The 25,044-nt window shown below is 42.9% G+C and overlaps 1 protein-coding gene across 1 annotated transcript; it reads right to left on the bottom strand.

Annotated features, from left to right (window-relative positions):
• Positions 1 to 315: 315 nt before the first annotated feature.
• LOC138676020 (uncharacterized) lies at positions 316 to 2,887 on the bottom strand. Its single transcript, XM_069764815.1, has 2 exons — positions 2,167 to 2,887; positions 316 to 2,015 (listed from the first exon to the last, which is right to left on the bottom strand). The coding sequence occupies exons 1-2, from the start codon at positions 2,511 to 2,513 to the stop codon at positions 1,130 to 1,132; spliced, it is 1,233 nt and encodes a 410-aa protein (XP_069620916.1). The 5' UTR covers positions 2,514 to 2,887; the 3' UTR covers positions 316 to 1,129.
• Positions 2,888 to 25,044: the final 22,157 nt, after the last annotated feature.

Here is a 25,044-nt window from a genome sequence, read left to right on the forward strand (position 1 = left end):
TGTTTACCCTGGTTACCATGCTAAAAGTAAAAAAAACAAACACTACATACTTACCTAACGCTGTCTGTCCTCCAGCGCTGTGCTCTGCACTCCTCCTGTACTGTCTGTGAGCCGGAAAGCAGAGCGGTGACGTCACCGCTCTGCTTTCCAGCTCACAGACAGTACAGGAGGAGAGCAGAGAAGCAGAGCGCAGCGCTGGAGGACAGACGGCTGTATGTAGTGTTTGTTTTTTTTTACTTTTAGCATGGTAACCAGGGTAAACATCGGGTTACTAAGCGCGGCCCTGCGCTTAGTTACCCGATGTTTACCCTGGTTACCGGCATCGTTGGTCGCTGGAGAGCGGTCTGTGTGACAGCTCTCCAGCGACCAAACAGCGACGCTGCAGCGATCCGAATCGTTGTCTGTATCGCTGCAGCGTTGCTAAATGTGAAGGGGCCTTAAGGTTTTTTTTGTAATTAACATTACATTAACAATAGTAAATATCGTGAGTGTGGCATTACACAGATTGCTCTTTTTTTGTTGCTGGGGAGCTGTATGTGTGACAGCTCTCCAGCAACCATGCGACAACTAAACAACGATCTCGGTCCAGTCGTATCACTGGTCGGTATCGGTGGATAATAGTTTTATTAAATGTACCTTAAGAATATTGTTCAGGTGAGATGGAAGCAATGTTGACAGTGTCACCACTATTTGACTCTGGACGTATTATAGCATCCTGAGTACAATAGTGTTCACTCTGTAGAGTTTAGCAAACATGATCGTCTCCCTCCTTGTCAAGCCTTGTTCCATATGCAAATAGTCTGCAGGATTAAAAATGGTTGACAAGGTGGGAGCCGATTATGTTATGCCTCAATACTATGAAACACACAAATTTTGTGGCACACACATTAGTACTTTCAATAAATTCAATAAATTTCAATAAATTTGGATTTTTTAAATTTTATTAATATGTATAAACGTATGAATTTTTTTTTTTTAAAAACTGAAAGGCTCAAGAAGTGTATTTGAAAACACAACACATTATACATCCAGGGAACATTAAAACAATAACCATAGAATCACCATACATAGGATGGTTAAATGATGAACACAACAGTGTTTACATGACATCATAATAAAACATACAGAATTAGACCATTTCATCTTGCCATGAAACACGGCCAACATCGGAAACAAAGTATGCAGCAAATTGGTCCCTCATATGAGCAATCTCCACAGTTGTCCGCAGAGGATGATCTTGATAATCAGGCAATGGATTTTGTATGTGTTCATCGAGTTCCACGTTGACTCTCTCTTTATCAATAATAAAATTGTGGAGAACCACACACGCCTTCACCACCTCATCCACTGTCTCAATTTTCAAATTTATAGCGGATCCTAATATACGCCATTTGGAGACCAGGATGCCAAAGGCGCACTCCACAGTTCTTCTGGCCCTGGACAGTCTATAATTAAATATAGTTTTGGTACGGTCCAACCCACGACTGGAGTACGGTTTCAGTAGGTTGCCACTCATTTGAAAAGCCTCATCACCAACAACAACAAATGGCAGGTCCGGGCCGTCAGTGTTGGGAAGAGGTCGTGGATGGGGGAAATTAAAATTGTTATTGTACAATCTTTGGCCCATATCAGACTCCTTAAATGTCCGTGAATCATTTGCACGACCAAAGGCTCCAATGTCCACAGCGAGAAACCTGCAGTCCGCACCAGCAATTGCCATCAGCACAGTGGAAAAGTATTTTTTATAATTATAAAAAAGAGATCCACTTCTTGACGGCTTGGTAATCCTAATGTGCTTCCCATCCACAGCTCCGATACAGTTAGGGAAAGAACAAACTTTGTGGAATTTTTGGGCGTTGGCATGCCATATTTCTTGTGTAGGGATGGGCAAAAATTCCTCCCGGAGGTTGTCCCACAATGCGCGGCATGTGTCTGCAATAATACCCGACAGTGTTGAGACTCCAATCCGAAACTGGAAATGCAGTGATCTCAATGTCTCTCCGGTAGCCAGGAAACTGACAAGAAGAAAAATAAATAAATATAATTAATTTAATTGTTATGAATGAATTTTCCATTTTTAATTACAATCCCCCACCCCGCAAAACAAAAACATGTTAATTTAAAAAAGGGCTAGAACATATAAATCCTTCACATTCCATTACGTACCGTAGAGTCACCAGCAGACGCTCCTCAGGGGAAATCGATTTACGGAGCTGCGTGTCCTGCCTGGAAATGGTTCCTTCCACCAGACGCAGCAGATATCGAAAGCTGTCTTTTGTCATCCTGGTGTATTCTAAGTATTTGTCCTGGTTCTCATTTAATTCGCCAAAAAGACAATGGTACGCTCCACGACTCTCTCGGACTTCCACTATAGGGTGAAGCCAAAAACGCCGCCGACTCCTTCTCCGTAGTTTGTCTCTTCTCCTCTGTTCATGACAGGCAAAAGCATAAGCTATAGCAAGGGCTAATTCCAGCTCAAAAGTGAGGTAGATACTCTCCATGGAACGATCCATCTTGATGCTGTATGGTTGGAAATAAGGTATGCGGGGGTATATATACCACTATGACATTAATACCCACCCCCATCTACCCATTGGTGACATTATCGATTGTCTAGACACTAGACCCACCCTCTTCTATTCATTGGTGGTGTTATCTAGTGTCTAGACACTAAATTGTGGCTCAAGATCCAATCAGTGTTTGCCAACGCATGCGTCGTAAAACGCTGCGTTTTTTGGTAAAACGCACCAAAAACGCACCGAAAACGCTGCGTTTTACGACGCATCCGTCAGACGCTTGCGTCATAAAAGTTGCGTTTTGCGTGCGTTTCCGATGCGTCGTGCGTTGCGTCGGCGACGCAGCGTCGCATGACGCTAATGTGAACGTACCCTAAGAGGGGAGTCGAGAAGGAGATCTTGTGAGGATTGGAGGTTGTGTGCTGGTAGGTAATGGGAGATGAGGTCACAGATGTATGGAGGAGACAGGTTGTGGATGGCTTTGTATGCCATTATTAGGGTTTTGAACTGGAGTCTCTGGGTAATGGTGAGCCAGTGAAGGGATTGACAGAGAGGAGAAGCTGGGGAATAGCGGAGGATAGGTGGATTAGTCAGGCAGCAGAGTTTAAGATAGATTGGAGGGGCACAAGAATGTTAGAGGGGAGGCCACACAGCAGCAGGTTGCAGTAGTCAAGATGGGAGATGATGACGGCATGCACTAGTTTTTTTTTACAGATTCTAGGTTGAGGAATATACGGATCCGGGAGATGTTTTTGAGTTAAAGTTGGCCGGAGGTGGAAAGGGCCTGGATATGTAGTTTGATGGAGAGATCAGAGTCAAGGGTTACACCGAGGCAGCAAGCTTGTGGGACTGGGGACAGTGAGCAGCCATTTATTTTGACCCATTTACCCCCAAGGATGGTTTGCATGTTAATGACCCGGCCAATTTTTACAATACTGACCACCGTCCATTTATGATCTTTTAACTCTGGAACGCTTCAAGGGATCCTGGTGATTTTGACATTGTTTTCTCGTGACATATTGTACTTCATGTTAGTGGTAAAATTTCCTTGACATTACTTGAGTTTATTTGTGAAAAAAACAGAAATTTGGTGAAAATTTCACAATTTTTCAACTTGAATTTTCATGCCCTTAAATCACAGAGATATGTCACACAAAATACTTAATAAGTAACATTTCCCACATGGGTACTTTACATCAGCACAATTTTGGAACCAACATTTTTTTTGTTAGGGAGTTATAAGGGTTAAAAGTTGACCAGCAATTTCTCATTTTTACACCATTTTTTTTAGGGACCATATCACATTTGAAGTCACTTTGAGGGGTCTATATGATTGAAAATACCTAAGTGTGACACCATTCTAAAAACTGCATCCCTCAAGGTGCTCAAAATCACATTAAAGAAGTTTATTAACCCTTCAGGTGTTTCACAGGAATTTTTGGAATGTTTAAAAAAAATGAACAATTAAATTTTTATTCACAAAAAATTTACTTCTGATCCAATTTGTTTTATTTTACCAAGGATAACGGGAGAAATTGGACCCCAAAAGTTGTTTTATAATTCATCCTGAGTATGCCGATACCCCATATGTGGGGGTACACCACTGTTTGGGTGCATGTCAGAGCTCGGAAGGGATGGAGAGCCATTTGACTTTTCAATGCAAAAATTAGCTGGAATTGAGATAAGATGCCATGTCGCATATGGAGAGTCCCTGATGTGCCTAAACAGTGGAAACCCCCCAAACGTGACACCATTTTGGAAAGTAGACCCCCTAAGGAACTTATCTAGATGTGTGGTGAGCACTTTGAAGCCCCAAGTGCTTCAGAGAAATTTATATTGTAGAGCCATGAAAATAAAAAATCTTATTTTTTTCCCAAAAATGATTTTTCGCCCCCAATTTTTTAATTTCCCAAGGGCAACAGGAGAAATTGGACCCCAAAAGTTGTTGTAAAATTTGTCCTGAGTACGCTGATACCCTGTATGTGGGGGTAAACCACTGGTTGCATGCATGGCAGAGCTCAGAAGGGAACGAGCGCCATTTGACTTTTCAATGCAAAATTGGCTGGAATTGAGATGGGACGCAATGTCTCGTTTGGAGAGCCCCTGATATGCTTAACCAGTGGAAATCCCCCAAAAGTGACCCCATTTTGGAAAGTAGACCCCCTAAGGAAATTATCTACATGTGTGGTGAGCACTTTGAACCCACAAGTGCTTCATAGAAGTTTATAATGTAGAGCTGTAAAAATTAAAAAATCTTTTTTTCCTCAAAAATGATCTTTTAACCCCCAATGTTGTATTTTCCCAAGGGTATCTGGAGAAATTAGACCCCAAAAGTTGTGCAATTTGTCCTGAATATGCTAATACCCCATATGTGGGACATAACTACTGTTTGGGCGCATGGTAGAGCTCGGAAGAGAAGAAGTGGTGTTTTGGAATGCGGGCGTCACATTGCGTTTGCAGAGCCCCTGATGTACCTAAACAGTATAAACCCCCGACAAGTAACCCCATTTTGGAAACTAGACCCCCCAAGGAACTTATCTAGATGTGTGGTGAGCACTTTGAACCCCCAAGTGTTTCACTAAAGTTTATAAAGCAGAGCTGTGAAAATAAAAAATCTTTTTTTCCACAAAAATGATTTTTTAGCCCCGTTTTGTATTTTCTATGGGTAACAGGAGAAATTGGACCCCAAAAGTTATTGTCCAATTTGACCTGAGTACGCTGATCCCCCTTATGTGGGAGAAAACCACTGTTTGGGCGCACGGCAGAGCTCAGAAGAAAAGGAGCACCGTTTTACTTTTTCAACGCAGAATTGTATGGATTGAGACAGTCATGTTGCGTTTGCAGAGCCTCTGGTGTGCCTAAACAGTGGAAACCTCCCAATACTAACTCCAACCCTAACCCCAACACACCCCTAAGCCTAATCCCAACCCTAACCACACCCCTAACCCCAACACACCCTTAAACCCAACACACCCCTAACTGTAATCTCAACCCTAACTACACCCCTAACCCGAACACACCCCTAACCCTAATCCCAATCCCAACACAACCTTAATCCCAACACACCCCCAACCCTAATCTCAACCCTAACCACACCCATAACCCTGACACACCACTAACCCAACCGTAAATGTAATCCAAAGCCTAACCCCAACTTTAGCCCTAACTTTAGCCCTAACCTTAGCCCCAACCCTAACCATAACCCTAACTGTTATGATACGGTGGTTTAGGAGCAACATGGAACGAGCTCTGAATGAAGTGGTAACTGTACTGACCGCAGTCCCTAAGCTCAACACAACACTAGAAGCAGCCGTGGAATGCTCCTAACTCTCCCTAGGCATCTCGTCACAGCCTAAGAGCTAACTACCCCTAAAGACAGAAGCAGGAAAGCTATCTTGCCTCAGAGAAAATCCCCAAAGGATAGATTAGCCCCCCACAAATAATGACTGTGAGTGGAGAGGGAAAAGACATACACAGAATGAAACCAGGATGAGCACAGGAGGCCAGTCTAGCTAAATAGATAGGACAGGATGGAATACTGTGCGGTCAGTATAAAACACTACAAAAATCCACGCAGAGTTTACTAAAAATCTCCACACCTGACTAAAGGTGTGGAGGGTAAATCTGCTTCCCAGAGCTTCCATCAAGACAGAATTAATTCATACTGATAACGCTGGACAAACATAGAAGCACAGAACGGATAAGTCCACAAACTGTGAACAGAAAAGAGCAAGCAAAAACTTAGCTTTGCAGAACTGGTCAGGAAAACAGGGAACTCCAAAGAGATGTGAATCCAACCAGGAACATTTACAAGTGGCACTGGCTGAAGGACAGAACCAGGCATAAATAGTCGAGCAGAAAAGACGATCAGTGGAAGCAGCTGAAGACAGCTAACTCCAAGGAGCAGCCATACCACTTGAAACCACAAGAGGGAGCCCAAGAGCAGAACTCACAAAAGTGCCACTTACAACCACTGGAGGGAGCCCAAGAGCGGAATTCACAACACCTAACCCTAATGGGAAAATGGAAATAAGTACATTTTTTTATTTTGCTATTTTTCCCTAAGGCGGTCATAATGGGGGGCTTGATTTACTCTTTATAGTGGGTTTTTATAGCGGGTTTTTATGTTTGGCAGCTGTCACACACTAAAAGACGCTTTTTTTTGCAAAAAATATATTTTGCGTTACCACGTTTTGAGAGCTATAATTTTTCCATATTTTGGTCCACAGAGTCATGTGAGGTCTTGTTTTTTGCGGGACGAGTTGACATTTTTATTGGTATCATTTTCGGGAACATGACATTTTTTGATCACTTTTTATTCCGATATTTATTAGGCAGAATGAGCAAAAACCAGCAATTCGTGAATTTCTTTTGTGGGGGGCGTTTATACCGTTCCGCATTTGGTAAAATTGATAAAGCAGTTTTATTCTTCTGGTCAGTACGATTAAAGCGATACCTCATTTATATCATTTTTTATGTTTTGGCGCTTTTATACAATAAAAACTATTTTATAGAAAAAATAATTATTTTTGCATCACTTTATTCTGAGGGCTATAACTTTTTAATATTTTTGCTGATGACACTGTATGGCGGCTCCTTTTTTGCAGGACAAGATGACGTTTTTGGCGGTACAATGTTTATTTATATCCGTTTTTTTATCGCGTGTTATTCCACTTTTTGTTCGGCGGTATGATGATAAAGCATTGCTTTTTGCCTAGTTTTTTTTTTTTTTACTGTGTTCACTGAAGGGGTTAACTAGTGGGACAGTTTTATAGGTCGGGTCTTTATGGACGCGGTGATACTAAATATGTGTACTTCTATTGTTTTAGTTTTTTTTATTTATATAAAGAAATGTATTTATTGGAACAATATATATATGTTTTTATTTATTGAGGATTTTTTTTTTTTACACATGTAAATATTTTTTTTAACTTTTTTACTTTGTCCCAGTATGGGACATCATGTTATGGTGTCAGAATGCTGATCTGACACTTTGCAATGCACTGTGTCAGATCAGCGCACTGCAGGAGGCTTGCTGGCACCTGCTCTGAGCAGGCGCTTGCAAGCCACCACCCTGCAGGACCTCGAAGTAGCCCCGCGGCCATTTTGGATCTTGGGCCTGCAGGGAGAAGGAAGGAGGAGACTCTCGGAGTAACGCAATTACATTGCGTTGCTCCGATGTTCTCAGGGAAGCATGCAGGGAGCCCGCTCCCTGAGCGATGCTTCCCTATGCCGCCAGAACACTCTGTTCTGGGGGTTAATGTGCCAGGAGTGGTCAGCTATGATAGTCAGCTGACACCCGGCAGCGATCGGCCGCGCTCCCCCCGGGAGCGCAGCTGATTGCGTTAGACGTACTATCCCGTCGGTGGTCATACGGGCCCATACCACATCGATGGGATAGTGCGTCTAATGTCAGAAAGGGGTTAATGGATAGGTTTGTTGGGAGAGTCAAGTGAGATGGGGAAAGATGATGAATTCTGTTTTGTCCATGTTACTTTTAGAAATCTAGCAGAGAAGAAGGATGAGATAGCGAACAGACATTGTGGGATTATGGTTAGTAGGGAGTAGTGTTGAGCATTCCGATACTGCAAATATCGGGTATCAGCCGATATTCGCTGCATTGGAGTTCAGATACCGAGTTCCGATACTTTTGCGATATCGGATACCGGAATCGGAAGTTCCTATAGTGCAATGATGCACTATGATGGAGTGTGGGCGGTGCGTGGGCGGAGACTGCATGTCTGTGTGTGTGGGCGGGGTCTGTGCATGACCGTGGGGGGGTCTGTGCATGCCTGCCAGGGGTCTGTGCGGGCCTGCCGGGGCTCTATGCAGGCGTGACGGGGTTCTGTGCGGCGTGCCGGGCTCTGTGCGGTGTGCCGGGGCTCTGTGCGGCATGCCGGGGCTCTGTGCGGGCTGCCGGGGCTCTGTGCGTGTGTGCAAGCATCGTCCGATGGGACTACAAGTCCCATTGGACGATGCCTACTACAGTGACAGTGATTGACGCATTAGCCAAGGGGCTCCAGGAACACAATGACGTGAGGAAGGTATCCTTCCGCACTGTATTCCTCTGCCACTGTAAAAAAAAATAGTCCCTAGTCTCACTTTTGGCATTGCTGTGTGAGAAATTTTGCCACGCAGAAATTGCCATAAAGTGAGACTTTGAACAATAGTAACCTCAGTGATGCACTGCAGGAGCCATTGTCTCCTGTCAGTGTGTCACTGAGGGTCCTATAGAGCAGTGACATCACCCGATGTCACTGTTCTATAGGGGAGATCGCGTGGGACACTCGTTATTAATTGGATTACGGCGGACAGGTAGTATACGGTTTATTATTTTACGTTTTTTGCAAGCGCTGAAGTATGGTAAGTATGGCTAAATGAAGAATATTAAAATACTTTTTTCCTAATGTGTGTGTGTTTTATTAACCCTTTATTACTATTGGATTAATAATGGATAGGCGTCTTATTGACGCCTCTCCGTTATTAACCCGGCTTAATGTCACCTTACAATAGCAAGGTGACATTAACCCCTTTTTACCCCATATCCCACCGCTACACGGGAGTGGGAAGAGAGGGGCTAAGTACCGGAATTGGCGCATCTTACAGAGGCGCCATTTCTGGGGCGGCTGCGGACTGGTATTTGTAGCCGGGGGGGCCAATATCCATGGCCCCTTTCTAGGCTATGAATATCAGCCCGCAGCTGTCTGCGTAGCCTTTCTGGCTATAAAATAGGGTGACCCCACGTCATTTTTTTGGGGGTCCCTCTATTTTAATAGCCAGTAAAGGCTACGCATACAGCTGCGGGCTGATATTCATAGCAGGCTACAGATATTTTTTTTTAAATTCAATGCTCATTAAGGCCTCTTTCACAGTTGTGCTGGTACGGTTCCGTTGCTATGCGTCGGGCCGACGTACTGACGCATTTTGTGAAATTTGTGTGTGACGTGGGCAGCGGATGCAGTTTTTAAACGCATCCGCTGCCCATTCTGAAGTTTGGGGAGGAGGGGGCGGAGTTTCAGCAGCGCATGCGCGGTAGAAAATGGCGGACGCGATGGACAAGAAAACCTTCACTTGAATGTTTTTTCGTGCCGACGGTTCGCCAAAACACGGCGAATCCGTTGCACGACGGACGCGACGTGTGGCCATCCGTAGTTATCCATCGCTAATACAAATCTATGGGTAAAAATGCATCCTGCGAGCACATTTGCAAGATCCGCTTTTTTCCCAAAACGACGGATTGCAACGGATTGCTAAAAACCTTCCTCATGTCATTTTGTTTCTGGAGCCCCTGGAGAGTGGTCGCATCAGCTGATGCTGCCATTCTCCACGGGAAATCGACGTGGGACACTCATGGATTTCTGCGGACAGGGATATATTGGTTGTTTGTTATGTTCATATTTTTTTTTACAGATGACACTGGCTTCTGGGAACAAATTGACAAGTAACGGTGAGTATGAACTCTATGTTTAATGTACTCTGTATGTCTGTATTATATGTAATGTATGAATGTACTGTATGTAGTATGCATGTAGTATGTATGTGGTATGTATGTTTTTTTTTTTTTTTCATTCAACACATTAGCCGGATGATGGGACTACTACTGTCCCATCATTGGCTAATGTGTCAGTCACTGTCACTGTAGTAGGCATCGTCCGATGAGACTTGTAGTCCCATCGGACGATGCCTGTACACATGCACAGAGCCCCGGCAGCCCGCACAGAGCCCCAGCATGCCGCATAGAGCCCTGGCAGCCCGCACAGAGCTCCGGCACGCTGCACAGAGCCCCGGCACGCACAGAACCCCGGCACGCTGCACAGAGCCCCGACACACACGCAGAGAGCCCCGGCACACAGCACAGAGCCCCGGCACGCCACACAGAGCCCCGGCAGGCCCGCACAGACCCTCGGCAGGCACGCACAGACCCCCGAGAGGCCCATACAGACCCCTGGCAGGCCTGCACAGACCCCGCCCGCACACACAAACACGCACAGTGTCCGCCCACGCACTGCCCACACTCTTCCCCCTCCAGAACAGGATGTAGAAGGACAGAAAGGGCTTATTTACATTCCGATATTTGTGTCCCCTTGACTTGTATTGATATCCGGTATTGGTATCGGCGATATCCGATATTTTTTGGATAATGGACGATCCAATCCGATGCCGATAATACTGAATATCGGAAGGTATCGCTCAACACTAGTAGGGAGGTGATGTCTGGTCCAGAGAGGTCGATTTGTGTGTCATCAGCAAAGAGGTGATACTGCAAGCCGTGAGATTCTATGAGCTGTCCCAGTCCAAAGGTGTAAAAGGAGCAGAGCAGGGACCCTAGGACTGAACCTTGCGTGAATCCGACAGATAGGGGGTGAGGTGAGGAGGTGGTGTGTGAGTGGGAGACACTGAATGTCTGGTCTTTTGGGTATGATGTGATCCAAGATAGGGCCAAGTCTGTGATGCCAAGAGATGAGAGCGTCTGTAGTAATAGGGAGTGGTCCACTGTGGCAAAGTCAGAGAACAGGTCCAGGAGGAGGACAGAGTAGTGTCGCTTAGCTTTGGCGGTCAGCAGGTCATTGGTGACTTTAGTTAGGGCAGTTTCAGTAGAGTGATGCGGCTGAAAGCAAGATTGTAAGTGGTTGAAGAGGGAGCAGGAAGAGAGGTGGGAGGACAGTTCGAAATGGACATGTTCCAGTAGTTTAAAGGCAAAGGGGAGAAGTGATATTGGGCGATAGCTAGATACAGAGGATAGGTCAAGAGAGGACTTTTTGGGGATAGGTGTGATGGAGGCATGTCTCTAGCATGAAGGGAAAACACCAGCTGTTATTGATAGATTGAAGAGATGGGTTAGAGTTGGGATGAAGACTGTGGTGAGGTTTGTTTGAAGTGGGATAGGATCGGGTCAAGTGCACAGGTGGTGAAATGTGTTCTTGACAGTAGGGTGGAAAGTTGGTCTTCTATAAAAGCGGAGAAGCTGGATTTGGAGGAGGAGGGCTGAGTAGTTAGGAAATGGAGTTGCGGGGTTTGTAGACCAAAGCTTTCTCTGATGTTATCAATCAAGGTGTTGAATAGCTGTTTAGGGTTGTGAAACAGGGAGGATATGTGAGATGAGAAGTAGATTTGTTTTGCTGCAGCGATTGTGGCCTTGAAATTAGTGAGGGACTGTTTGAATGTGGTGAAGTCCTCGTTGGAGTGTGATCTTTTTCATCTCCGCTCAGCAACCCTGGAAGCCCGCCTCAGTTCTTTGGTCAGGCTGGTGTGCCAGGGTTATAAACATAAGCATGAATGACCTCGGGGAGATCAAAACATCCAACACCGTGGAGACACCATCACGTGTTTCTCAACGCAGTGATCCAGAACACTGCCCCCATCCCTTATGGGAAATATGCAAATGCATGTACAAAAGCCGCGGAGACACCATCATGTGTTTCTCAATGCAAGCAATAAATAGCCAGGTCTTTCACCGGGAAGGAACAACCAAGGGAAGGGCAGCATCCATAAAGGAAAACCACCTATGCCAAAACATGGTATCCATCCACAGACAGCTGTTTCAGGGTATAGTCCTTTTACTAGGCACTGCTCCTAATAGCCAGTTTCCTACTCCACACTGATGAGGGGCAAATACCCCGAAACAGCTGTCTGTGGATGGATACCATGTTTGCTACAAAGTGCATTCAGGTGTGAAGCAGAGAGCAGTGGTCTGTGCTCATCTTGGTCACATAATTAAGAGTGGACCAGGAGTTGAAAGACATACCGTTTGTACAGTGTTCATTTTAGGACATGATCACATATCAAAGTCAAACATCAGAAATACTCTGTCTGATACCTGATTCTGATACTTGACTCTGATACCTGACTTTCACATATCAAAGTCAAACATCAGAAATACTCTGTCTGATGCCTGACTTTGATACCTGACTTTGATACCTGACTTTGATACCTGACTTTGATACCTAGCTCTGATACCTGGCTCTGATACCTGGCTCTGATACCTGGCTCTGATACCTGATTCTGATACTTGAGTCTGATACCTGACTTTGCTACCTGATTCTGATGCCTGATTCTGATACCTGACTCTGATACTTGATTCTGATACCTGAGTCTGATACCTAATTGATACTTGACTCTGATACCTGACTCTGATACTTAACTCAGATACTTGACTCTGATACCTGACTCGGATACCTGACTCTGATACCTGATACATTCAAACATCAGAATCAGAAAGTTATTCAGATTCCCTCAATACAGTACTTGAATGCTTAAAGATTATGCTGCTTTTTTAAGTACCCCGTAGGACACAAAACGCAAGTATGAAAGTAACATGAAAATGGCTGTCCACTCTCCCCAGTCCCACAAGCTCGCTGCCTCGGGGTAATCCTTGATGCTGATCTCTCCTTCAAACCACATATCCAAGCCCTTTCCACTTCCTGCCGACTTTAAATCAAAAATATTTCACGAATCCGTTCATTCCTCAACCAAGAAACTGCAAAAACCCTAGTCCATGCCCTCATCATCTCTCACCTTGACTATTGCAACCTCCTGCTCTGTGGCTTCCCCTCTAACACTCTCACACCCCTCCAATCTATTCTAAACTCTGCTGCCCGACTAATCCACCTGTACCCCAGATTCTCCCCTCTGTCAATCCCTTCACTGGCTCCCCATTGCCCAGAGACTCCATTACAAAACCCTAACCATGACGTACAAAGCCATCCACAACCTGTCTCCTCCATACATCTGTGACCTTGTCTCCCGGTACTTACCTACACGCAACCTCCGATCCTCACAAGATCTCCTTCTCTACTCCCCTTTTATCTCCTCTTCCCACAATCGTATACAAGATTTCTCTCGCGTATCACCCCTACTCTGGAACCCTCTACCCCAACATATCAGACTCTCACCTACCATCGAAACCTTCAAAAAGGACCTGAAGACTTACCTTTTCTGGCAAGCCTATAACCTGCAGTAACCACCGATAGACCAAACCGCTGCATGACCAGCACTACCCTTGCCTACTGTATTCTCACCCATCCCTTGTAGATTGTGAGCCTTCGCGGGCAGGGTCCTGTCTCCTCCTGTACCAGTTATGACTTGTATTGTTTAAGATTATTGTACTTGTTTTTATTATGTATACCTCTCCTTACATGTAAAGCGCCATGGAATAAATGGCGCTATAACAATAAATAATAATAATAATAATGAAAAGACTGTTAACTCTGCAACTGCACCTTATAACCTTGGGTCAATATCATAAGGCATGTAAAATCCCTAGGGGTTTGAGGTCAAATCTTTTTTCTGGTGACTCTCTTTCCTGCACACGTTTTTCGATGATTTCTAATAATAATAATAATAATAATTTTTATTTGTATAGTGCCAACATATTCCGCAGCACTTTACAATTAAGCAGGGACATGTACAGACAAATTCAATACAAGTTAAAGGGACACTGTCACCTGAATTTGGAGGGAACAATCTTCAGCCATGGAGGCGGGGTTTTTGGGTGTTTTATTCACCCTTTCCTTACCCGCTGGCTGCATACTGGCTGCAATATTGGATTGAAGTTCATTCTCTGTCCTCCGTAGTACATGCCTGCATAAGGCAATCTTGCTTTGCGCAGGCGTGTACTATGGAGGACAGAGAATGAACTTCAATCCAATATTGCAGCCAGCATGCAGCCAGCGGGTAAAGAAAGGGTGAATCAAACACCCAAAAACCCCGCCTCTATGGCTGAAGATTGTTCCCTCCAAATTCAGGTGACAGTGTCCCTTTAAGACAATTTAAACAGTGACATTAGGAGTGACGTCCCTGCTCGCAAGCTTGCAATCTACAAGGAAATGTGGGGACACAATAGGTGTAAAGTGCTTGTTATTTCAGGTCTGGCAATTATAATAAATAGGGATTTTCATATAAAGCTGCATGATCCGGTCATCAGCCTGTGTGTTTAAGTGCAAAAGTCAAGTATCAAGTGCAGTTATTATGTGCATGGAGGGTGTGGAGACAGATGAATTGTAGGGTGCAGATTCAGAACAATGTTTGGAAGGAGAGAACAGGGCAAAGTTAATTTACTGAGTAGTTGATGTGGTAGGCTTGTTTGAAGAGATGGGTTTTTAAAGCTTGCTTGAATAGGTCGGGGCTAGGTATCAGTCTGATCATCTGGGGAAGTGCATTCCAGAGAGCTGGCGCAGCACGAGAGAAGTCTTGGAGACGGAGGTGCAAGGTTCGGATTATGGGGGATATTAGTCTTAGGTCATTTGTAGAACGGAGGTCACACATAGGGCGATAGACAGAGATGAGAGAGGAGATATAGGGCGGTGCAGAACTGTGAGGCGGTGCAATGAATACGCAATGGACATAATACTGTTGAATATAGAGTTTCTACAATTGGAAATAAATAAATTACAAGAGGAGATAGAAATATTGGAAGGACAATTGCAGATACAACTGCAACTGCCGGCGTCACACTCAGCGTATGAAAATACAGTCCGTTATGTACAGCCGTAATAAGCAGAAAATTCCCCAAAATAGTGATCCGTATGTCATCCGTAGGCAGGGTGCGTCAGCGTATTTTGCGCATGGCATCCTCCGTATGTAATCCGTATGGCATCCGTACTATGAGATTTTCTCGCCGTCTTGCAATACTGACATACAATGGATCCATGGGCTCAAATAATCATAAAAACATATATACTGTCTATATATATATATATATATGTCAGTGAGACACACATATAAATATATATATATATTAATATATCATACAGCGCTAGATAGTTTGAAAGCCGGTAACCATCTCATATCCCTTTTTTTGGCATATTCCACACTAGTAATGTTAGTAGTGTGTATGTTCAAAATTTGGGCGCTCTAGCTATTAAGTTAAAGGGTTAAATCGCTGAAAAAATTGGTGTGGGCTCCCGCGCAATTTTCTCCACCAGAGTGGTTAAGCCAGTGACTGAGGGCAGATATTAATAGCCTGGAGAGGGTCCATGGTTTTTGGCCCCCCCTGGCTAAAAACATCTGCCCCCAGCCACCCCAGAAAAGGCACATCTGGAAGATGCGCCTATTCTGGCACTTGGCCACTCTCTTCCCATTCCCGTGTAGTGGTGGGATATGGGGTAGTGAAGGGTTAATGTTACCTTGCTATTGTAAGGTTACATTAAGCCAGATTAATAATGGAGAGGCGTCAATTATGACACATCCATTATTAATCCAATAGTATGAAATGGTTAAAAAACATACACATTATTACAAAGTATTTTAATGAAATAAATACACAGGTTGTTGTAATATTTTATTATACTGGTAATCCACCTGAAGACCCTTGTTACCTGAAACAAATGTAAACAAAACAAACAGTCTCGTCCCATGCTGTAAATCCATCTGAAATGGTTAACTAATTTTACAAGCAGAAACCTGCTAATGCAGCCGCCCCTGCCTGTAAAAACCCTGCGAATGAATGGAATGTATGTGAATGACCTGTAGTTACCTCGAGTTGCGGTGATGCGCCATCTGCTGGATGTCCTCATATGAACTCGAGCCTGGGAACTTTTCAGAATATTTTCTGTGCTCTGTGCTGTGCTGTATACTACGTCACTGGGCAATATACTACGTAACTGGGCAATATACTACGTGGCTGGGCAATATGCTCTGTGCTGTATACTACTTCGCTGGGCAATATACTACATGGCTGGGCAATATACTACGTGACTGGGAAATATACTACGTGGCCTGTGCAATATATTACGTGACTGGGCAGTATACTACGTGACTGGGCAATATACTACGTGGGCTGTGCAATATACTTCGTGACTGGGCAATATACTACGTGGCTGGGCAATATACTACGTGACTGGGCAATATAGTACGTGACTGGGCAATATACTACGTGACTGGGCAATATACTACATGGCCTGTGCAATATACTACGTGACTGGGCAATATAGTACGTGACTGGGAAGTATACTACGTGGGCTGTTCAATATACTACGTGGCTCTGCGCTGTATACTACGTTGCTGGGCAATATACTACATGGCTGGGCAACTACGAGGACATGCATATTCTAGAATACCCGATGCGTTAGAATCGGGCCACCATCTAGTTATTAAATAAAGGTCTAACATTTAGTCCTTGTACACACACATTGGTTCCAGCTACAAATTAATCTGAAATTTTTTTTTTAGATCAATTAAATTAAAGGAGTGGTTCAGTGGGTCTTCAGTCTCATACAAAGTGAGAACAAGTGAATTTAATCTATAACAAGTAGAGCTTAGAAATAAAAGTAATTTTGTTCCTCCAACAATTGTTCTGGCGATTGAAGCATTCACTATAGTCGTCAAACAAGATGTAGAAAATTTGAAGAAAAAAGTGTTAAAAAATGTAAACATCCTAATTTAAATACAGGTAAAATGGAAGCTCTGTCAGACATTGTCCATGATGACAATCTTGTGGTGAAACCGGCTGATAAAGGCGGAGCCATTGTCATCATAGACAAAGATTCTTATTTATTGGAGATTAAAAGACAATTGGGTGATAAGGAGGCCTATAAGAAACTAGATAGTGATCCGAAATTTTCCACTTTGAGATATATAAAGAATTGTTTACAAGGAGCATTTAATATGGGAATTATAGATCAGGACTTACAGTACAGACCAAAAGTTTGGACACGCCTTCTCATTTCAAGATTTTTCTGTATTTTCATGACTATGAAAATTGTAAATTCACATTGAAGGCATCAAAACTATGAATTAACACACGTGGAATTATATACTTAACAAAAAAGTGTGAAACAACTGAAAATATGTCTTATATTCTAGGTTCTTCAAAGTAGCCACCTTTTGCTTTGATGACTGCTTTGCACACTCTTGGCATTCTCTTCATGAGCTTCAAGAGGTAGTCACCGGGAATGGTCTTCCAACAATCTTGAAGGAGTTCCCAGAGATGTTTAGCGCTTGTTGGCCCTTTTGCCTTCACTCTGCGGTCCAGCTCACCCCAAACCATCTCGATTGGGTTCAAGTCTGGTGACTGTGGCGGCCAGGTCATCTGGCGTAGCACCCCATCACTCTTCTTCTTGGTCAAATAGCCCTTACACAGCCAGGAGATGTGTTTGGGGTCATTGTCCTGTTGAAAAATAAATGATGGTCCAACTAAACGCAAACCGTTGGGGCAATGTTATAGTGTAAAAAAAAAAAATATTCCAATGTGTAAAAAAAATTAAGAAAAAATTCCCCCGCCAAAAAATATATTGTTCCTATAAATATATTTCTTTATCTAAATTAAAAAAAACAAAACAATAACAGTACACATATTTAGTATCGCCGCATCCGTAACGACCCCACCTATAAAACTATATCACTAGTTAACCCCTTCAGTGAATACCGTAAAAAAAAAAAACGAGGCAAAAAACAATGCTTTATTCTCATACCGCCAAACAAAAAGTGGAATAACATGCGATCAAAAAGACGGATATAAATAACCATGGCACCGCTGAAAACGTCATCTTGTCCTGCAAAAAATGAGCATACATCATCATCAGCGAAAAAATAAAAAAGTTATAGTCCTCAGAATAAAACGATGCAAAAATATTTTTTTTTCTATAAAGTAGTTTTTATCGTATAAAAGCGCCAAAACATTAAAAAATGATATAAATGAGGTATCGCTGTAATCGTACTAACCCGAAGAATAAAACTGCTTTATCAATTTTACCAAATGCGGAACGGTATAAACGCCTTCCCCAAAAGAAATTCATTAATAGCTGGTTTTTGGTCATTCTGCCTCACAAAAATCGGAATAAAAAGCGATCAAAAAATGTCACGTGCCCGAAAATGTTACCAATAAAAACGTCAACTCGTCCCGCAAAAAACAAGACCTCACATGACTCTGTGGACTCAAATATGGAAAAATTATAGCTCTCAAAATGTGGTAATGCAAAAAATATTTTTTGCAATAAAAAGCGTCTTTTAGTGTGTGACGGCTGTCAATCATAAAAATCCGCTAAAAAACCCGCTATAAAAGTAAATCAAACCCCCCTTCATCACCCCCTTAGTTAGGGAAAAATTAAAAAAATGTATTTATTTCCATTTTTCCATTAGGGTTAGGGTTAGGGCTAGGGTTGGGGCTAGGGTTAGGGCTAGGGTTAGGGCTAGGATTAGGGATAGGGCTAGGGCTAGGGTGAGGGCTAGGGTTAGGGTTAGGGCTAGGGTTAGGGTTATGGTTAGGGCTAGGGATGGGGCTAGGGTTAGGGTTGGGGCTAGGGTTAAGACTACAGCTAGGGTTGGGGCTAAAGTTAGGGTTAGGGTTGGGGATAAAGTTAGGGTTTGGATTACATTTACGGTTGGGAATAGGGTTCGGATTAGGGTTAGGGGTGTGTGTGGTTTAGAGGTGTGGTTAGGGTTACCGTTGGGATTAGGGTTAGGGGTGTGTTTTGATTAGGGTTTCAGTTATAATTGGGGGGTTTCCACTGTTTAGGCACATCAGGGGCTCTCCAAATGCGACATGGTGTCCGATCTCAATTCCAGCAAATTCTCCGTTGAAAAAGTAAAACAGTGCTCCTTCCCTTCCGAGCTCTCCCGTGTGCCCAAACAGGGGTTTACCCCAACATATGGGGTATCAGCGTACTCAGGACAAATTGGACAACAATTTTTGGTGTCCAATTTCTCCTGTTAATCTTGGGAAAATACAAAACTGGGGGCTAAAAATAATTTTTGTGGGAAAAAAAAAGATTTTTTATTTTCACGGCTCTGCGTTATAAACTGTAGTGAAACACTAGGGGGTTCAAAGTTCTCACAACACATGTAGATAAGTTCCTTGGGGGGTCTAGTTTCCAATATGGGGTCACTTGTGGGGGGTTTCTACTGTTTAAGTACATTAGGGGCTCTGCAAATGCAATGTGACGCCTGCAGATCATACCATCTAAGTCTGCATTCCAAATGGCGCTCCTTCCCTTCCGAGCCCTCCCATGTGCCCAAACGGTGGTTCCCCCCCCCACATATGGGGCATCAGCGCACTCAGGACAAATTGGACAACAACTTTTGGGGTCCAATTTCTCCTGTTACCCTCGAGAAAATACATAACGGGGGGCTAAAAAATAATTTTGGGGGGAATTTTTATTTTTTATTTTCACGGCTCTGCGTAATAAACTGTAGCCCTAACCCTAGCCCTAACCCTAGCCCCAACCCTAGCCCTAACCCTAGCCCTAACCCTAACCCTAATGGAAAAATGGAAATATATACATTTTTTTTATTTTTCCCTAACTAAGGGGGTGATGAAGGGGGGTTTGATTTACTTTTATAGCAGGTTTTTTTAGCGGATTTTTATGATTGGCAGCCGTCACACACTAAAAGAAGCTTTTTATTGCAAAAAATATTTTTTGCATTACCACATTTTGAGAGCTATAATTTTTCCATATTTGAGTCCACAGAGTCATGTGAGGTCTTGTTTTTTGCGGGACGAGTTGACGTTTTTATTTGTATCATTTTCGGGCACGTGACATTTTTTGATCGCTTTTTATTCCGATTTTTGTGAGGCAGAATGACCAAAAACCAGCTATTCATGAATTTCTTTTGGGGGAGGCGTTTATACCGTTCCGCATTTGGTAAAATTGATAAAGCAGTTTTATTCTTCGGGTTAGTACGATTACAGCGATACCTCATTTATATCATTTTTTAATGTTTTGGCGCTTTTATACGATAAAAACTATTTTATAGAAAAAAAATTATTTTTGCATCGCTTTATTCTGAGGACTATAACTTTTTTATTTTTTTGCTTATGATGATGTATGCTCATTTTTTGCAGGACAAGATGACGTTTTCAGCGGTGCCATGGTTATTGATATCCGTCTTTTTGATCGCATGTTATTCCACTTTTTGTTTGGCGGTATGAGAATAAAGCATTGTTTTTTGCCTCGGTTTTTTTTTTTTTTACGGTATTCACTTAAGGGGTTAACTAGTGATATAGTTGTATAGGTGGGGTCGTTACAGATGCGGCGATACTAAATATGTGTACTTTTATTGTTTTGTTTTTTTAATTTAGATAAAGAAATATATTTATAGGAACAATATATATTTTTTTATATATATATATATATTTTTTTGGAATTTTTTCTTAATTTTTTTTACACATTGGAATATTTTTTTTTTTTACACTATAACATTGCCCCAGGGGGGCATCATGTTATAGTGTAAGATCGCTGATCTGACACTTTGCTGTGCACTGTGTCAGATCAGCGATCTGACGTGCACTTTGCCTTTGCTTCCCGACGCCTGCTCTGAGCAGGCGCAGTGAAGCCACCTCCCTGCAGGACCCGGATGCCGCGGCCATCTTGGATCCGGGCCTGCAAGAAGGAGGAGGAGGCAAGAGACCCTCGCTGCAACGCGATCACATCGCGTTGCTGTGGGGGTCTCAGGGAAGCCCGCAGGGAGCCCCCTCCCTGCACGATGCTTCCCTATACCACCGGCACACCGCGATCATGTTTGATCGTGGTGTGCTGGGGGTTAATGTGCCGGGGGCGGTCCGTGACTGCTCCTGGCACATAGTGCCGGATGTCAGCTGTGATCGGCCGCGCTCCCCCCGTGAGCACGGCCGATCGCTATGACGTACTATCCCATCGGTGGTCATACGGGCCCACCCCACTTCGACGGGATAGTACGTCACATGTCAGAAAGGGGTTAATAACAATGTGACAAAAAAGGCAATGCACTTCTGGGTGAGTTACTCATTAATGATGAGCGAGCACTAAAATGCTCGGGTGCTCGTTGCTCGGGTCGAGCAGATTGGACTACTCGGGTACTCGGCCAGAACAACGAGCCCCATGTAAGTATGGGAGACCCGAGTAATTTTACCGCGTTCCCCCCCTGGGGTCCTTTTAAAGTCTATAAATGTCTGAAAATGATGGAAACACTGCTCACATGACACAGGGACATCATGGGGATCACCCCTGGAAGCATTCCTAGCTCCTAGTTCACAGTTGTAAACTTTTTTTTCCGAGATTCATGCCACAAAAAACACACTAAAACGAAACTAAAACGGGTTTTGCTTGGAAATATGTCAAGGTACATCCTTTGCAGGTTAACCCTAGAACGCATACCCATAGAAATCTACACATTCACACACCTGGGGCCTTTTAGGCCTGTTTACAATTATCATGGAATAACTCAAATAAAAATACTTTTCAAAGTTTATTGCAAGGTAAGGATGCATTCCAAGTAGCGCTGGGGTCCGCCAGGAGGGGATCCGTAATGGATCTGACCTCCTGGTGACCCCAGCTAAGGCTGGCGGAATCCCACCATTCCGGCAGCCTTAGCTGGAGCTACCAGGAGGTCAGATCCATTATGGATCCCCTTCTGGCGAACCCCAGCGCTACTGGGAACACAGCCTAAGATGTGTATATTTCAAAACATAATTATGTGCATAAAACAACAAAAAAGTAAGTAAACGGGCACGCCAAATATAGGCATTCTATATGCAATTTTGTTATGAAAACATTTTTTGGTTATAGCAAACTTGGTGCAGGAATATTTATTTGTAACTTTACATATTCGCCCGACAATTCTCGCATATTATTTTTTCGGCTGAATGTTCCTTGCATACATTTTGTCCGCAAGTAGAACAGAAACGCTCCGATTTTCTTTCCTTCTTTGCTGGACAAATATAGCAGCGCTTTCTTTTTTTTTCTCTTTGCACTGGATGTTCCAGAAAGCATATTCCACATCGGATCATTGCCTCCATAATTTGCCTTGATAAGCATATCATGCTGCTTCTCTCCATCATAGTAAGCATCAAAAATTCATAACAAAGTTCTGTCAAAAATAGACATCTCTTGTCTTTCCTGTTGGCATGGAATTCTGGATTAGTAAACAATGTAGCTATTGAGGGCTGACACATCAAGGATATTGGAAAAAAAAGGGCAACAGGCCAACGTTTAGTCTACCTTTTGCACGAATACTCTCCAATCATTTCGTCCATCTTGTCGACACCTCCTTTTGTCTTATTATAATGCAGTATGATTTCAGGTTTTTTTTTCCTGTCATTGGTGTCAATACCTCCATTATGATGCATTGTACTCAGTAATATCACGGATTTTTCTTTCTTGGCTTTATAAGACACCATTGTTGCTTGATTGCAGAAACCGAATACACTCTTGTAGATTGTTCGCTGTGCATTGTGCTTCATGATTGGAGGAATTTCGCGGCGGTTTGGCCTCATAGTACCAACAAGTGTAAGTTGCTTTTGAAGCAAAAAGTTGGCCATTTCAATATTGGTAAAGTAATTATCCATTGTAATATTTTTTCCTGAATTGAAAATTGGTAGAGCAAGTGTTTTTACTATGTCGGAACATAGGTCTTTCTGGACTGGAGCATCAGCTTCTTTGCCACAGTAAATCAGACCATTCATCCCATTATCCCAGAGTCATAAAAGTTCTTCCCCAGCAACAATACAGACAAAAAGACGGAGTATCACATGTAAACCTAGTACAGGCCTAAAAGGCCCCAGGTGTGTGAATATGGGGTAGTCCCAAAAAAAGGTTGTTATACCGAAATGTCTGTAACATAAAAATATATGAATAACTTGAAATTACTAACAACTATATACCTGAGGATTACCTAGAATTTCAAAATTCTAACTAAAGTACTTTTACAGAAAATAGAAAACAAGTAACCTGGCAGGCCTGCGAGGCCCCAGGTATGCGTTTTAGTTAAGGACCCCAGACCGAAAATGTCCTCCCCCACTTAGGCTTAGTTCAGACGCAGCATTTTTGAAGCGTTTTTCAACTTTAACATTGCTTTCAACCACTACAAATGTATTCACTGGGAAATGTCATTGTAACATTTAACAACCCTAGCTGACCATGTGGTGTTTGAAACATAAGCAGACCCATCTTGTTTCATTTATGAAGGAGGGACTCTTAAAGTCACAGAGCCTGTTTTTACTGGTGCATCAGGTGGCATTAATCTTCTTAAAGGGCCATTATTAAACACTGGGTCTCCTAAGCTGTTGTAGCCTATGCTGTGAGTGGATGGGCTGCCAAGAATTATGACGCACCACAATACCCCTTTCATAAAATGTCCAGGGGGGACTCCTGAAAAAGTGTTGCATTGAATTCAAGGCCTGCCCTGCTACCAATTCATATGCACCCCAATAAGCCTTTGAACCCACATACTGGATGGACCCCTAAAAATCCACTTCACAATATGCATTTTGTACTCCGTACTCCTTTGTTTTACACATTGGCAGCAAGGCCAGCCCTGCTGCATAGTCAGTCCTATGCACCCCATTACGCCTTGGAACCCACATACTGGATGGGCCCATGAAAATCCACTTGGTATGATGATTCCCTCTTTGCCGAATTATTTACAATTTATTTATTGGCAATTTTATTTGCCATGTTTTAACGCTAAGTTAAAATAAGGCTAATACTTGCAATGCAATTATTGCAAACTACAAAATTCAAGGAATAGTATGATTGAATAGTGTGAGTGCATATACTTTTGTGTATGTTAACATACAAAGGTTAATAAGTACATATAAGGATTAAATACATATAGTAATTACATATATATGAAGATTAACTACATACAGTATACTTACATCATCCACAAGAGGCTTTTAAACATCATCCATCTGGAATATCAGAGAAGCAACACCAAGACAGAGGACCCCTGGGAGATTACCTACACTGCATGGGCATCCCAAATTATGCTGGTATCAGCACACTGTGCATGTACAGGTACCCCAGTTTTGGCATCTGACTTAGTCATGTTTCTCTGGTCTTATATAGTGATTTACGCTATGTAGTAACTCTAGTTTCTCCCAGACCTGCAAGTGGCCACTTTTCATGGTTGTATGAAACTGAGATATCATGGAGTCATCAGACGAGGGGCCATAAACCCCTAGAAAATAAACGCCTCAAGGATTTAGATCAAACCACCACTGGCAGAGTTTCAGTAAACCTTAATGTTTTACAATGACAAACAGCAAACATATAGAGGCTTAGAACTGTTTGTGAAGTGAATAAACAAACATTTCTCAAGATTTATCAAGATTGTGTCACTATGAGCATTGTCTGTCACATCTGTAAATGTTTTACAAGAAATGCAGTTATGTGATTGTCTGAATGCATTTGGTATGCAGTATTTTAATCTGGATTTCAAATCGCCATTTGTGTATTTGCCATTTGTACATTTGAGGCAGCCAAAGTTATGGTCTCAAGCAGAAAAACTAATAAAGTCGACAAAGAAATATTTGTAATGAACAACTGCAGAGCCAAACTAACAGCATTGCTTTATCTAATTTATATGAAGTGTATTATGTCCAATTTGAGCAACCAGGCAACACAAAAAAGAGCTCTTCAAGTGAGCTCTTTAAGGTACACAAATGTTAAGAAGTCTTTGCCAATAAGGATGTGGTTTCACCAATGGGGGGTACCTTTTTTAAAAATATACTATTGCCATCACAGCCCCCCTTGCTCAAAATTCTGGGGCCAATAAGAGTACAGGACATGTTCACCCAGGTCATGTCGTTGGAGATAAGGAAGAGACATTGCAG

This window comes from Ranitomeya imitator, chromosome 4, assembly GCF_032444005.1.
Source record: "Ranitomeya imitator isolate aRanImi1 chromosome 4, aRanImi1.pri, whole genome shotgun sequence".
Taxonomy (NCBI): domain Eukaryota; kingdom Metazoa; phylum Chordata; class Amphibia; order Anura; family Dendrobatidae; genus Ranitomeya; species Ranitomeya imitator.